This window comes from Amblyomma maculatum, chromosome 1, assembly GCF_055883805.1.
Source record: "Amblyomma maculatum isolate TAMU_Amacu chromosome 1, ASM5588380v1, whole genome shotgun sequence".
Classification (NCBI taxonomy): domain Eukaryota; kingdom Metazoa; phylum Arthropoda; class Arachnida; order Ixodida; family Ixodidae; genus Amblyomma; species Amblyomma maculatum.
Window position 1 is genome coordinate 80,455,978 of NC_139344.1, and position 16,410 is coordinate 80,472,387.

A 16,410-nucleotide genomic window follows, 5' to 3' on the forward strand; every position below is an offset into this window, starting at 1 on the left:
CATTTAATCCGGGCGATTATTCGACAGGTACTCTGGTTGTCGGTTTAGTGCGTTTAGGTGAATCTCCATGAGGTAGGGTTTCCAGAGAAGTAGATATATATATACTCCTCATAGGCGGGTGAACTGAAATCTTTGGACCGCATCGTTCCCGCTTTCGACCTCGCCCAGCCGTTTCTAGTTATCCTGATAGGCTCATCTGGCAGAGGAACAGCTTGAAGGTGGCACTCAAGGTCTCACTGGCACGAATTTCTCTTCTTCATAGAGCGAAAAGTTCAGAAATCTTTATAGCCTCCCGTTGATGCCGTAACGATGCGTTCGAACGAGTGTCAATTCTGCTTTTCGTTGTTGTTATGCGAGAGCGGCAGCACTGAGAAATCACGCGTTTGGCTGCCAGCCGAAAGTGTAGTGCCCCCCGAAGAGTCTGCGCATGCGTTTTGCGGTGCGTCACGGGACTTTCATTACCGTTAAGTCGGAGCCGCAGTCTACTCGGTCGTATTGCACGTTATGCTCACTGTAGCTGTTTATTAAATAGGCTATGCACGCTTTCAGATTCCACTGAATATTATTGCTTCCCTTCGGTTCTTGTGAAATTGAATTCCTTGGACTTCCGCTAAATTTGCTTTACTTTCTTCTTGTTTGTTTTGTAATCCATTTATGCTGCAACAAATTCGATAGCAAGGAACATTGCGTTTTGTAATCTGCGCATTTTTTGTCCAACTTTCAGCTTTGTGACCGAGTGGAATGTAAAGATTGCCAAAAAAAGTCAACGACGCGCACTTGAAATGATAACCTTGCCGACAACGCCAGCTGGGCGCTCACTTGTGCACAATACTCACAAGCCAGCATTGTACCTAATTTCATAAGAGTTCAAATTTATCCTTTTTGACAATACTTTATGTCTAAATGCTACTTCCTTTCTTTTTTCTTTTTCTTTTTTCGCTGCGTTTATGCAAAGCGTAAAGCTTGCTTCACCTTACAATTTTTCTAATTGTGGCAGAGCACGCTTTACAGAGCTATGCAAGTATGCGTTTTTTTCTTTTTTTTTTTTTTTTTTAGATTGTCCAAATTTGTTTTGTAACAAGGTATCTGACTTTAGGTATATTTTAGCCCTGGGACTATATTGGCCGTATTGCGAGAGGAATGACTGCGCGCATTGTGTATCGGCACGGAGGCTATCAGCGAGGCCGCGGTCAAAACGAAACTGACAGCGAACCGCCACTAGCGCACTAGCCCGTCTGGCTATGAGGTGATGCCTGCAGAGTGATGAAATCTCTTGGTGGAGTGATCTAAGTACGTCACACAGGCGGGCCCGCTCTGTGTTACGGCGCGAAGCTGCCTATCAGGATAACATCGGTGGGCGTTTTAACGCGTGCTATAACTTATTTAAGATTTTTTTTTTTCTTGGCTATACTGTTTGGAGAACGAAATCCTATTCTGCAAATACTACATCCCTCAGAAAAAAAAGTAAAAGTTTAATTAATGTATTTAAATAATTAGTGAAGTAATTAAAGCAATCTGCATCTTAGCTGGTATCCGCTGTAGCCCCCCAGTGCAGTCCCAAGGGTTAAATAAATATGAAGGTCGTAGCTTTTTTTTTTAATTTTGGAGCTTTTATTTAACTTGCATAATGAAAATCTTAATCCTTTCATTTTGCGCATGTGTATATTTTGTTTCACTGTAATGCTATAGATTGAAGATATTTATTTATTTACTTTCCAGTATCTCAGGCAAAGGCATCCTTTCCGGGCATGCGGATGGCAGCGTGGTTCGATACTTTCTCACTGACGACGACAGCGGTGAGGTCCAGGTAAGAAGCCGAAGCAGGGTTCCCTGGTTGCTGCTTATATATTTACATTTGATTTATGAAGATGTCACGTGCACGCGAGTCCTTGACGCATATATATCTATCGGGCGCTATCACTCATGCCAACTGCAAATATGCAATTTTTCACATTTAAAGAGCACATTCGAATGTGCTTGACATACCTGAAAAAGGATGCACTGAAGCTATTGTGTCACTTAATCTGTCGTCTCAGATGTGCAGCGGTAACGTTTCTTGGATTCGTGCCGCAAAAGGTTCAAAATGTTTGAGAAATATTTTTTGTGATGTTGCGGTTACGCTGGGGGGGGGGTCAGAATGTGCTGCCAAGTGTGCTGCTGGCCGATGCTCTTACGTATTATAGGGGACAAAGGTCCCCAGGACGCGGAAGCATCAGCCGAAGCTCAGAGATTTATTATCTGCAAGTAAAATCAGGTTCGATTTTTTCCTTCTGCGCCCTGATTCTTCACCAGGTATGCGTTGACTTGGCGGGCGACGTGTAGTTGACACGGAAAGAGAGGACGACGCACTCGACGCCATAGACGAATGACTTTACGAACAGTAACGCGAAAACAATACAGAAACATGTTTACAAATAGAGAGGTGACTACACACCTTCAATGAAGACTTTCTCAAAATTAAGCGCAGTTCCACTTGAGCTCACAGCTCTTTTATCACGACTTTCTCTAAAGTCAGGGCCTGCCCGCTGCCACTGTCGAAGTCTGAGCTAGAACCAACCATCGCGGCACGGTGGTGCGCTCCTAAATAACAATGTCCAAATTTTCTAAATGGGGAGGGTGAGCTGAGAGGGTGCGCAAACACCGCAGCAGATACGGCGTTGCGGTCACCGCCCGTGTTCTCAATAAGAGAGGAAGGCCGGGTCCTTGCATTGGGATGCAGACGCTGGTGGCTGTGCTACCTTCTCCCCCATTCCAGATGGTTCTCGTAGTTTCCACCGTAGTCTGTCGCCGGACGGCCTGGCACCCGTGTCGACGTGGGTGAGGAGGCGCGGCGCCGTGGTCTATAGCGTGTAACCGGCCGCGCTTCCTTCGGGAAGCTTCTCGATCTTTGCGGCCGTCTTCTCCGGCGGGCGCGCCGAAAGTGTTGTACAACGCCCACCACGGCCATACACTGTCGATATCTCGAGACCACACTAGCAGAGGTGAAATTACAGCTTGTCATATGTTAGGTGTACCGAGGTCAAATACAACTTATGAGCGAAGCAGCAAATTAGCCTCAACGGAGGCCTTCCAGCTAATGGTGTCGATAGGTTACCATGATGTCGCGGTTAATCCGTGCCTGATCTCCTAGCACCTATACCATCCCCCGCAATATCTCGCTACGTCATGAGAACCGGTTTTACGCCACCGGTTGAAGGGCCTCTTTTAAGGGCCATTTTCAGCTTGGTTCCTGGGTTCTACTCGACTATATAAAGTTAAATCAGACGTTCGTTGACACATAGCGCACCTGTACGCCTCTCTCGCCGGTTGCATTTCCTGCGCTCGTTTGTCTCCGATAGTACATGCTCAGCCGCCGCTCAACTTTCGCACAAGCGATCGCGAAGAGATCGTGATCGACACTCGCGGCATGCCTCAGAGACTGACTAGCGTACTGCCTAGATGTATAAGCTCGTTCGACGATGATATCTGCAAATGTCGCGCTGTCAAGCAGCTAGGAAGAGGTAAGGCACTGAAAATATTATTTACTGACGGCGAAGAGGGCAAAATCAGACCGAGCAGCTAAGCCAGACCGACAACGAACCACTACGCGAAGTGGTCATGCAAAAGACGCGTGCGCGGACTATCGGCGACGGCGGAGAAGCGTGTCTGGTGCTTCTTCTTCGCCGTCACCCCTGCTGTGTGTATTGTCGACTTCTATAAAATTAAGAACCAGCTGAGAAGAGCTAACGCTCCAAAATCTTCAAGCGAGCCGTGTTCCGCAGTTTTCCTCCTGCAGCGCAGTCATCGTGGATGCTTCTGCGCTTCTTTAAATGCGCTACGCTCACATGGTCCTTCGCAGGGCAAGGTGCTGACGCACCCGTGCCCCCCGTACGCGCTGTGCTGGACGGAGCAGTCCATCATGGCGGCCGGCTGCGACAAGCGCATCGTCTTCTACGCACCCCGTGAGGGACGCGTGCAGCAGCAGTTCGACTTCAGCCGGCAGCCGGACGAGCGCGAGTTCGCCGTCGCCGGGTGCAGCCCTGGTGGGCACGCTGTGGCCGTCGGCAGCTACGACAGGCGAGTGCGCCACCATTATTACCGCTCCGTCCGCTGTTTTTCAAGTAGGTCGGTCAGCACCACAGTTCCATTCGATTCAACTAAACTACATGAACCGGTTCTTGGGGTGCTGCATTTTGCCATTCATTTCAGCGGTGCAACATGGCGCTCTCTGCACGACGCCGTTCGTTTAAAAAAAAAAAGTGCAGACGTCATGCTGGTCCAGTTCACGAAAAGTTCGAGAAAACTGTCCACTTCCTCAAGGGTCAGTGCCAGAGGTGGACGTTTGACCTCAAAAACCTCAACCTCACATCAAACTCAAAAAATATTTGGCGACCTCACTTGACCTCAGCAATTGAGGTTGAGGTCCCCCTGGCGACCTCACCTCACTTTTCAGGTGACTACTGGTGACCTCACTCAACCTCACCTCAAACTCAAATTGTGAGGTAGAGGTCGGTCGCTGGACCTCAAAAAAAAAAAAAAAGAATCATTAAATTAAACCGTAACTAAAAGTAAATATACATTTAGCAGTAATCCTGGGATATATAGCCAAGCCAGAATTTTGACGTATGAAGGCTGTATTTTACTCTTAATTTTGTACAGCAATTGATATTATGAATAAAAGCAGAAGAACTCCGGAGACTACATGTCCAACTCTGCATTAAAATTGCACTCTCCCCCTCCTCGCCTATTTTTTTTTTTTTTTTGTCGGCTTCATTCTAAGGCCTACATGGGTACCACATTACTACGCATATAGGCCAATAATGCAATACAAAGAGTTTATCCAATCCGACCCACGTGAATAAGATTCGTATTAGAAATAAAACAAGCCAGTTCTTACTATATAGTGAAAAGACAACTGCTGTTGACCCTAGTGACGATGAAAACAATGACGATATCCTCTTTTCCTTAATTCAAAAAAAAAAAAACATGGTTGCTAAGCTTCTTTTTTAATAAACTGTACATTATCATGCTACCGTATACAATACATTAGGGAAAAAATAGGAATACCTTGAGAAAATTTGATGGTGAAAGAATTATTTGGTGAGTCGTTTCGTCAAATAGCGCAATATCTGCCTTTGTCAGGGAGATCGACGGCGCATTACCACAGGTATCATGCAGCCTAGCCATCTCGGTAGTCTCCATAGCGCTAGTGTGTCTACTTGTCTTCATCGTGTCCTTTGTTGTGTTGCACTGGTATGCATCATGCTGTAAATGTGCACACGTTATGTGATTTGAACGAAAATGCGTTAGCAAGTTTTATGCTGGTTTATTTCCCGGGAGAAATACAGCCTTGCTTCTTAGTGAGAAAATTCTCCTGAAGCCTTTGCGTAGTTTGATGTCAGCCTTATGGAACTGAAGATGCACGGGATAAATATTTGAAAAAATATTAATCAAAGCAAAATGCGGGATACTAAATTAGCGTGGCATTAAATTAGCGTGGCGAACAAAAAAGTATGCGTAGCGGTAGGTTTATTCGGCGACGCTGAGGTCGACGGGAGCAGTGGTGCAAGCTGTCCATGGCCAGCCATGTTGAGGAGGTTCTGGCTCTGAGTAATGACATTGCGGATACCGGAAATGCTTACTTCGTCACAATGGCCTCTGAGGAGAAAAGGAGCCATCCTGGAGACACATGGGGACGAAGAGATGGCCTATCGTTACGGCTGAGTGAGTGAGTGAGTGAGTGAGTGAGTGAGTGAGTGAGTGAGTGAGTGAGTGAGTGAGTGAGTGAGTGAGTGAGTGAGTGAGTGAGTGAGTGAGTAAACTTTGAAAAGAAAGATGACATATGTGGGCCCTTAGTCCAGAGTGAGTGAGTGAGTGAGTGAGTGAGTGAGAGTGAGTAAACTTTGAAAAGAAAAATGACATAAGTGGACTCTTAGTCCAGAGTGAGTGAGTGAGAGAGTGAGTGAGCGAGTGAGTAAACTGAAAAAAAAAAGACATAAGTGGGCCCTTAGTCCAGAGCCACAATCGCTACGGCTTAAGTCGCTGTACATGCACTGTGTCGCGGCCGCGTCGGCGGAGATCGGGAGATGGCGTGAGCGGCTCACAAATTCATTTCACTGATGAAGTCTGCTCGATGATGTGGTAGGGGCCATGTTACTTGGAGAGTAGTTATTTGACAGGCCGGAGGTATACCGGAGCGAATCCATAGCACACGAGTGAGCCGGGAAAAAAAGTCGGTGCAAGCTGATTCGTCATGGAGATGTTTTTGGTACCACTGTCGTGAGCTACCGGACGGTCTGGTGCCGATCTTCGGCGTGCTGGGCAGCTTCATACCAGTTGTACAAATCACTGCTTCAGAACGTCAGGGGAAGGCAGTACCCATGTACGCTGATGGACGCTGGCCAACGAGCAACAAGAACTGAGAGAAACCCACTGTGTATTACATTGCAGTGTTATAGGTTTATGTTATACTTATAAGGAAGGACACTGTCCCAGTTCGTACAGTTGGAACATACGTACTTGGAGAACACGTCGCCTAGGGTGCGAATAAATTGTTCAATTAATGCCTACAGGTGCTAGGTGGTTCAAGTCAGATGAAATATTTTGAGCAAGGTTTTCACGACGTCATGCAAGAAGACGCTGCGTCCTATCTCTGAGTGGTTCACCGGGAGCACTGTGTCGAAGAATGAATTGCTGCAAAAGGAAGATGGCCGGGCTGTAGCAGCCGGAAGCACGTCGGTTTCGGCATACCGCGTCGGGAGGTCAGCGACGACAACCCAGCGATTGGAAGAGGGCCGTTTGAACCAATTCCAAGGCGGTGGGCAGAAATGACGAGAAGTCATTCCCGCCTACTGTATTTATAGTTACGCCGATAAAGGAGGTTATCGCGAATCTCAATACGTGAAGCTTGGCGGCGAAGGGCTCCTGATGATGTAATTTCGGTAGATTCCGGAGGAAGTCGAGCAAGAAGGCCATTCATTGATCCTCACCTTTTTTTCATCATCAGGCATATCATTGATGGTGCACGAAGGCGCAGAGGATTCAATGCAGAGAGGCTGGCAAAGTCAGCCTGTAGCGGGAAGCGAGATAAGGTATCAGCGTTTTGATACTTGCAGTCAAATCCTTAGCTGACGCGGATATCGTATTCATGGAGGTGGAGGACACATGAAGCTAGCGGCTGGATGGGTACTTTAAAAATGGATTTGATATTTTCAATTTTTTTATATAATTAAGATTGTTATTAATATTAAGCACCTCTTTGCTATATTTGAGTGCATTATGATGCAGTAATGCCCTTTTCTTCCACCAGAGATTGTTATTAATATTAAGCACCTGTTTGCTATTTTTGAGTGCATTAGGATGCAGTAATGCCCTTTTCTTCCACCGGGAGCATTTAGGGTGTTACTGTTTACCTTTTGTTCGTTTTTCATTTTCCTCCTTTCATGCAGTCGCCTCTCATTGCGTTGATTTTCCGTCTGTTCTGAAGTACTAGTTGCTCGCTCTTATTTTCATGTTGCATATTCTCGTACTACGTATACCAGTGCACTTTTTTTTTTTTTTACTAACAGTAGATGGAGTGCGAGATTCGCCGAACGTTATGAATACGCTTCGAGCATAAATATACGGAATGAAACACCATCAGCTTTTAGTGCAATTCACAGAATCGCAATGCATGTATTCACAAGTATCGAAGAGATATGGATTGAGAGTAGGTTTGGATCTTCACCCGGACATATCAGCTCGACCAACCTATACGTTGTTGAGAAGGGCATTGTTGTCGCGAGCTCATAAACTCACGGCTCTCTGTAATTGACATTTCTGAATATTTTGCGCTGATATCAAGGCTCTACAGAGGCTTCACGGACTACGAGAGGTCGCGTTCAATGTGCTGTGCTAAGGTTTAGGAACCCAGCTCAAAACTCGCACATATGTGAAAACAATTAGGTTTCCAGGATGATGTAGGCAAAAGCCATCTGGTCTGTATAGATGACTAATAAAAAAAAAGGATTTCGTTATGCTAATGAAAACTATTGTCGTATATTATAGGAAGTCTAATAATAGATAATAACGTTCATTTTTCCGGGTGCACGTACTTCACTCCAACAAGACGGACAAACCCTGTTTTGTGGCACAACAATATCGTGAAACAGACGCAAGAGTCTAGTACACTTCATGGGAGAGAGTAACTGTAGAAAGGAGGTACTACAGTGATGCACATTGACATATTAATTCATCGGCTAAGATTTTGATAAAAAGAATTAGGCACAGGTACACAAGAGGAACTGCACCACAGGTGATTGGGAGAAGAAAGAAGAGGGGGAAAAAACTGTTCAAGTATTGCCGAAGCAGTAGCGTTATAAGCAGCATTAGATGCACGGTATAATAACTCCCTCTTTTTCCACCGCGATGGTGCAGTGGCCAGAGCGCTCGACATACTGTGCCCAAGTATGCGGGATCGAATCCCGGCTGCGGCAGCTGCTTCTCGATGGAAGCGGAAAGCAAGACGCCCGTGTGCTGTGCGATGTCAGTGCACGTTAAAGAACCCCAGGTGGTTGAAATTTCCGGAGCCGTAAACTACGGCGTCTCTCATAGCCTGAGTCGCTTTGGGACGTTTAACCCCCCAATACCCAATACTGAACTCTCTCTTTTATGATGCTTGATAATAATAATAAACTACCCGACATTTATTTCTTCTCCGGGCAGGAATAGCAAAGCTGCATCGCGAAAAGGTTGCGATCGCTAATGCGCACTCAGAGCTCTGCGTGGTGGGGTGATCTTTTGTTGCGCAAGTGCAGAGTTCGGGTGTTCACGTGGAGCAGCAGCAAGCGGGCATGGGACGAAGCGAAGCCGAAGGAACTCCGCAACGCCTACACCATATCCAGTTTGGCCTGGAAGCGCGATGGATCCAGGCTCGCCGTGGTACGCACAACTAGTGGTCACTACGCATGATGATGTCTGCTACGCTCGTGTGGGGCAACCACTTACTTCAAGGATCGTAGCCAGGTCTCTTCTCAGACAGGAGATATCGCAGCCCGCTTGTAATTTACAGCTACTCTCGATTACTGCCCTGTGTACTGCCCTAAGTTCTGATCCCATTTATTTGTCCCGATTCTGTTACTTTCTGTAATGCTAGCCAGAAATTGTGTTGTTCCTTTGTTTCTCGAAGGAAATGCGGTCTTGACTCAGTAAATCACGTCACATCACTTATCTTCTCCTGCCCTCTGTCACGTTCTATCGCTACCTCGGAACGATGCCAATAAACTTAAGCTCCTGCTGTTTGACATAAGCTAAAAATATTGAAAAAAAAAAAATGTGCCCGTCGCGGTACTCCTTTTCGAGTGATATGAGTCGTCGTGCATTTCGCACGTGTCGGGCTGCACTTATTTAAAAAAAAAAAAAAAAAAAAAAAAAACAGATACTTGATTCACACTTCGCGCTCTGTCCAGAGCTAGAGCTTGGGCTGATAAGGTAAATGCGGTAATTTACACCCTCGATCGAGTGTGCCGGCCAATCAGCCAATCAGGCGTGCAGCTCTGCGCGTCATAAGAGCGACCTTCCGGTGGCTGGCGTTCCTGACTGCTGCAGAACTCGGCCGGCGCGAAAAGGTTTTGCGTACCGGGATGCCATACGTACAGGTTTACAACTGTATCTAGAAATAAAGGTGTGATTGTTTGTATTGCTTCGCTTTTACAAAGCAGGTCAAAATATACAGTCGGGAAAGAAACAATAGTATGCAGAGCTTTTTAAGAGATGTTTAGAGATGGATGCACATTCACATGCTCTCGACTTTCATTTCAATGCAACTTATTACTTTTGCCGTCTTTAAACGTTTTAGCACGCCTGTTCCTGCCATCGAACGCAAGAACGAGCGCCATTTTTTCGAAACGTCCCTCCTTGCAGGGGACACTTTGTGGCGCCATCTTGAGTTACGACTGCAGCCTGCGCAAGACGCTTTACAACAATAAATTTGAAATCACCTTCGTTGGACCGAGCCAGGTCAGTTCTTGCATCAGCACCTTTCAAATTTGAGTGAAAGAAGTGTAAGTATGCTGCGGAAGAACATTGTTTTGCTCTTATCAGCCAACCTCTAAAAATCGCATGCACCAGCGTTCACGAGGGCCGAAACCTTCAGTCCTGTTTCGCGGACAAACGCGCGGCTTACAAGATGAGGCCATTTTTCTTATTCTTTTTTTTTTTCTTCCCCAAAGACGGTGACTGAGAGCAGTGATTAAGTGGCTCACTGTATGGCGCAGATGGAAAAGAAGATTGTTGTCTCAAACTCACCTCGTCACTGGACCGTATATGGGCGAACGTTTCCCTGGAGTTGGCCATTAACGCGGAAAGGAAGAGCAGGCGAAAGGGAAGAGACGACGCACGCGTCATTATGCCCGCTTGAGTTCATCGGTCGCCTCAGGCGTATGAAATATAAAATAACGGCTTACATCCTAGCACAGTGCGAAAGTCGGAGGTTACTATTCCTCGATTTCAGCCCGGAGTGTGCCTAACTTACAGGTAAGACACGGTGGACAACTGCCACGCCAATAACTGCAATGAAGAGGTAGGAGAGTGACGGTAAAAAAACCTAGGTGTTAGTTTCACGGCGCCTCCAGCGCTATAGAATAAAGGCCGGTTATTTTTCGACCAACGAACCCTACGCGAATTCTCTATGCGCCGCAAGTGGCTCGCGGGCTGCGTGTTTGGAACTCCCCGTATAGAGTTGATTGTTAGAGGCACATCAGGACGCTATCAAAACATGCATGACGTCGACACCAGCAATCTGTTGTCGTTGCGTGCAGGCCCTGATCGTGAACCTGGCGACGAAGACGAAGAGCACGCTCAGGTCTCAGTACGGCCACGAGATCCAGGACATCAAGATCCTGGGCAGGGACCGCTACCTGGTGGCGTACACTGCTGCCACGCTGCTGCTAGGCGACTTGCTGCAGGACAAGTTCTGCGAGGTTTGGCCTGGCTGACGAGCACTCACCTCGCGCTGTCAGGCGCCCTCTCACTGACGCTTTTCCTTCGCAGGTCTTCTGGGAGGGCACGTCGAGGAATGAGAAGTTCTACTTCGAGACCGAAAACGTGCGTTCCAGATGAACATTCACGCGTTAGAGTACTCGCACAAGGCGAACGGGAAGGCTCATTAAGAAACGGAGAAAATTAGTATGAGCGAGCACTCCTTTATCCTCTCTCTTGGAGTTGAAAGACCAACAAGACCAGACGCTGCGTGTCATGCATTGTAACAGGCCAGCCGTTTGGATTGCAACACGGCATTGTAAAGTTATGTGTATTATCTGATTTCGCAGGTGTGCATGATTTTCAATGCTGGCGAACTGTCGCTAGTCGAGTACGGACACAACGAGATTCTTGGTTCGGTGCGCACGGAGTTCATGAATCCACATCTGCTAAGGTAAGTTGCCCAGCTAAGCTTCATGGAAGCCTGTAACCTAAACGCTCTTGTGGAGTTTTTTTTTTTTTTTTTTTCAATCATGTTTATTTATTTTTCACAGCGTGCGTCTCAATGAGCGTAGGCGCCCTGGTGCACCAGACAACAAGAAATTGGCATACTTAATCGATCTGAAGACCATTTTTGTCGGTAGGTACATTTCTTCTATTAGTTTGAGAAAGTGTTCGCAAAGTTAAGCCACACAAAAATCGATGCTGGTGGAGAACACTTTTCTTCTGTCTTCGTTAGTTAGTTTTATCTCAAAGTACAACTTACATGACATTTTTTAAACATAAATATCTGCTACGTAGCAGTTACGCTAAACGATGGTTCTTTCGTTTTCTTCTACTTCTTCACCTCCCGATTGCACCGGACCACGTATACAACAACTTGCTATCCACAAACAACGTTTATTTACATTATGTACAAGCGAAGTAAAGGCTGCACGGCACCCGAGTCGCATCTCTTGGAGTCTTGTTTGCTCCAAGTCGCGTGTCTTTGTACTTCCTCCTCTCCGAGTTCTCGCAGCTGCCCGCGACGGCTGTGTCCGCGCTCCAAGCCCCGCTTGGTTCTCGAAAGACGCGCGGCCGTTCCGAAGATCCGCCGCCGCTCCGAGGCGTGGGCCGCGGCCAGCGAGGGACTTGACCAGCGATGCCACCGCCCCCCACGGGGCTGCGCGCACAGCGGTGCGCGCGTTCGCCTCCCTCTGCGCTGGGTTAGCGTTCGCCCGTGGTCATAACACTGGGCGCTCCGCTCGCGCACGAAACAAACACGAGTCGTCCCCGGCATTCGTTCACAAAGCCCGGTTCGAGGAATCCGTCCACGACAGTAGCAATTGCTGCTGATAAATGAACTTCATACGAGTCAAAAGCAAACCGTTCGAATGCAGTTGTTGTTTCTAGCCTTGTGTCTTTTTTTTTTTTGTCTTTTCTCAGTCAGGAACCTTAATGAAAGTGGGGCGTGTTACGGCAAAATCCCGAGGCTCCATTTCACATCCCTGAAGACACGGTTCGAGAGTTGGTCGACTATATGACAACACCAGCTTGTGCTGGACGCTGATAGAGAAATGCAATACGGCACTTAAGCCCGCGCCGGTTTTCTTTAAAATCATTAAAACTTCCTGTTGGGCGAGTATCTAGTTCAAGTTGATGTATAGTTGATGCCCCCCCCCCCCCCCCACACACACACACAGGCGCAAACTATCAACTGACTTTATTGGCGGAAGGCAACACCTTCGAAGGGTGGGAGAAAATGAAACCAAAGCGAATAACAATGAAAGAAGAAAGCAAATGAATCAATGGGGAAAAAAAAGCCAGCAAAGCAAGGCGCATGCGCGAGTTGGCGTGTATAACACACGAAAAGACAGTCTTGTCAGAGAGTCAACAGATAGTTGTGTTGAAAAAAGTCAATCTCAGCCGCGAACATAGATAAAGAGGGTTCACAGATGCACTCGCTGCCATGTTGCCTAATAAGATAGGCCTCTAGGCTAATTCGTGCCATCCTGTCTTTACTTTTTCCAAGAACCTGTGTGTGTGTGTGTGTGTGTGTGTGTGTGTGTGTGTGTGTGTGTGTGTGTGTGTGTGTGTGTGTGTGTGTGTGTGTGTGTGTGTGTGTGTGTGTGTGTGTGTGTGTGTGTGTGTGTGTGTGTGTGTGTGTGTGTGTGTGTGTGTGTGTGTGTGTGTGTGCGTGCGTGCGTGCGTGCGTGCGTGCGTGCGTGCGTGCGTGCGTGCGTGCGTGCGTGCGTGCGTGCGTGCGTGCGTGCGTGTGTGTGTGTGTGTGTGTGTGTGTGTGTGTGTGTGTGTGTGTGTGTGTGTGTGTGTGTGTGTGTGTGTGTGTGTGTGTGTGTGTGTGTGTGTGTGTGTGTGTGTGTGTGTGTGTGTGTGTGTGTGTGTGTGTGTAGCCTCGCTTGTCCTTGTCTTTGCGCTTAAACACCCTACATCCGGTTTTCTATACACTTCCTAACAATATTCATGGAATGTTTATTTCAATTAGAGCAATATTAGCCTGAGGCGCCTAAGAGCATCCTACGAACTTGGTTGTTTCCTTTTCCTCTCAACGAATCAGATAACAGGGGCGTCAGGATACAGCGAATATACTTGTCGCGTTTTGTTTCGCCGCTGGCTACTGTACAGAACATGTTGCCAAGTTTGCGGAGTTCATCATCACAGCACTAAACTTGCGCCCGGATGAAGGAGCAGCTACTTTTTGTAGTAGCGAAAAGTGTAACGGGATCAGGAGTCTGACGACGTAAAACGTTTTACCTTAGTCATGCCAGAGTTTCTTAACGCTCACTTCAATATGCGTGGCGCAACTGCTTTGTCGCTGACCTTGGTGGCCCCGTTTGTCCGCAGTGGACCTGGTGACGGGTATGACGCTGGCCCAAGTGCCGCACGACTCAAAAATCGACTGGCTCGAGCTGAACGAGACGGGTCAGAAGCTTCTCTTCAGGGACAGGCGCCAGCGGGTAAGTCACCAAGGGCTGCCTTCAGCCGGATGGCACTGCACCGCAACAGAAGCGCCACTAAACATCATGACGACAGAACACTCTGAGATAGCAGCCATATGGTGTGTGTCCCTTACAGTGTAATCCTACGTGAACGTTGACTGAATCGTTCCTGAGAAAATCTTCGAGGCGGAGAAAGTGACACGAAAAAAAAAAAATGGTATTCCTCCTAACTGTATAGCATTGCGGCTGCGGGAGAAAACCGTAGCTGGCCTCAAATTTAAATTAAGGTCATTGATAGGCCAGAGCAGTCTCCTTAAACGAATTCAACTTTTGCCCTTTTGCCCACCGAGTCCAGTCCTTGGTTCGGATTTCGTCCTCTACAACAGTCGGATTTAGCTCCAGGGTCGTTCCTTTAAAGACTCGCAGTGGGGCCACGGCGGCACTATACGTAACGCTAAGCTTTTTTTTTTTTTTTTTTTTTTCACTTACCTTTATGTTAGCGAGCAAAAAAATGTGTTCCAACTCCAAGTTTCTCCCTTAGCGCACGCCATTCTTGGCGGATATGGGGCAGATGTGCGAAAGGTAAAAGAGGCACGGATAACTGCGCACCACATTATCGCTGGATCTAAAATACCACTTGGAATATTTTACTATTGCCAGTTTTCACCAATCAACTAACTTTGCGAGCTAAAATGATACACAAGCAAGCTAATAGAACAAGAAGGCAAAAATACAGTTTTGTCTCCTGGAGATGATTCGAGGTGATTCGTTCTAACCTGCAAAGAGCAGTCACTTCATGCAACGTAAGTGAAAGAAACTATCTCGTAATCTAACGCGCATCGGTCTAAGTCTTCGTGGTTTTGCATTCTTCCGTGAATTGCCCACTCGTGATCTGTACTCACTGTCTACGGGTCCCGCGAGTCCGGAGCATCGCGGCTTCCATGGTGTAGGCGCTTGAAGAGGAGCGACGCACATGTGTCGGCGTTCAACGAAGCCGCGGTCACGTGATAGAACTCCCCTATCATCGTTGGCTGCGGCATGACAGTGCGACAACAAAGCATTCGGAAGGGCACGCCTGTCAGCAGTGGTGTTGCAACAGTGGCACGTGTTGCTCGTGGTTGACGTGTTTGTGAACGCTCAGCCTCTAGTCCCCAAAGACGTCGTTGTGCAGCTTGTGCTCATCGGAGTATCGTAGGCCACCGCCACTAGGCGGCTTGACATCGTCCGTGTATGTGCCACATCTATAAGTTACCCAGCCGTATGCCGTCTACGCTGAGTTTTACTCGCTACACTGTTTTACTATCGCTGCCCGCTTTCTTCTAGGCCGGCGGAGCGCGATAGCCCGCATATTTTATTCCTGCTCCAAATAGCGACTGGTGGTCATGCGCTAAGATCACAGCGCGTGAGTTTCCACGTAATAACTACAGTTATTACGTGGAAACTCATGCGTGCCAGTGAACTACATATAGGTGTTTGCAGCGACACTGAGGGAGGACCTAGCTTCAGAAATGACCAGGGCGCTTAATTATCACTATCCGATGACAATACATTGGCATCAATTCTATTTGCTTTTAATTTGTCTTCTTATGCTTCGTATATTTTTATATTAAGGCAAAAGCCATCCTCTCGAATGGAGTGGAAAAACATTTATTTCCCTCAGAAAATGGCTGCTCCCTCCTGACCTTTCGTGGCTCCCAAGCCTACGGGACCTGCGAGACACTGCGCCACCTCCTTTATAGTACCGGCGACCTCTTCCGCCAGTCGGATGGTTAGGAGCTGTAGCTCAGGGTCAGACCTACGCAGCAAGTTCTTCCAGGTTTCTCTACTATCTATGTTTTGCGCTTCCCCGGTGGAGTGCGGACATTCCCAAATTATGGAATCGAGGGTCCTTCTCTCATCACAGGGCTTGTTTGATTATCCCTTGGCCTCAAGGAACATTTGGCTCGCCATAACCGGGCGCGGGTACGTGTAGGTGTGCAATTATCTAGTTTGGCGTCTGATGGAGGGGTAGGGGGTTCAATCTATAATTCTATAATGCTGCGTAATTGATCTATATATTACCCCCCCGCCCCCCCCCCGCCTCGGTCATTGTAGTACTCCTTACTCGCTCGGTGCTACAGATCTCGAGCCAACTCGTGGGCCGTTTCGTTCCCGGTGACGGTTGCGTGCGCCGGTGTCCAAATTATGTGCATCTTCTTGTTCAACTCCCTCTGGCTTAGCATTTCGGCCGCAGCGGGAGAGATTCTCCCCTTGCTAAATTTTGGATGACAGTTTTGCTGTCGCTTATTACTAGTTTTGCTTCCGTTCCTACGCAAGCGATAGCTATCGTAACTAGTGACCTTGAAACCACGAGGAGCGACTGCGCATGTACGTTACGTGAGCGTGCGCTACCTTTTGCTGCCTCGCCAAGGCCGCGTGATCGCCAGACCACGTGACTAGCCCTACTCTCGTTCTCCAGTTGCTTAGAACATTCGGTTAAATAGACCATTTTACGACCCTTGGAGAAACCGGTTTGACTGGGCTATTAAAGGGAAGCTGA

At 47.6% G+C, this 16,410-nt stretch overlaps 1 protein-coding gene across 1 annotated transcript in view; it reads left to right on the forward strand.

The window, feature by feature from the left end:
* The window catches only part of Oseg2 (intraflagellar transport protein Oseg2), a 74,236-nt gene that overhangs the window by 16,827 nt on the left and 40,999 nt on the right, over nt 1-16,410 (forward strand). Inside the window, exons 6-14 of the mRNA XM_084588445.1 lie at nt 1,720-1,807; nt 3,839-4,056; nt 8,775-8,898; nt 9,880-9,975; nt 10,776-10,937; nt 11,008-11,061; nt 11,286-11,389; nt 11,490-11,575; nt 13,777-13,889. Of these exons, the coding sequence (XP_084444571.1) occupies nt 1,720-1,807; nt 3,839-4,056; nt 8,775-8,898; nt 9,880-9,975; nt 10,776-10,937; nt 11,008-11,061; nt 11,286-11,389; nt 11,490-11,575; nt 13,777-13,889 (1,045 nt within the window). The remainder of the gene's footprint in view (nt 1-1,719; nt 1,808-3,838; nt 4,057-8,774; nt 8,899-9,879; nt 9,976-10,775; nt 10,938-11,007; nt 11,062-11,285; nt 11,390-11,489; nt 11,576-13,776; nt 13,890-16,410) is intronic.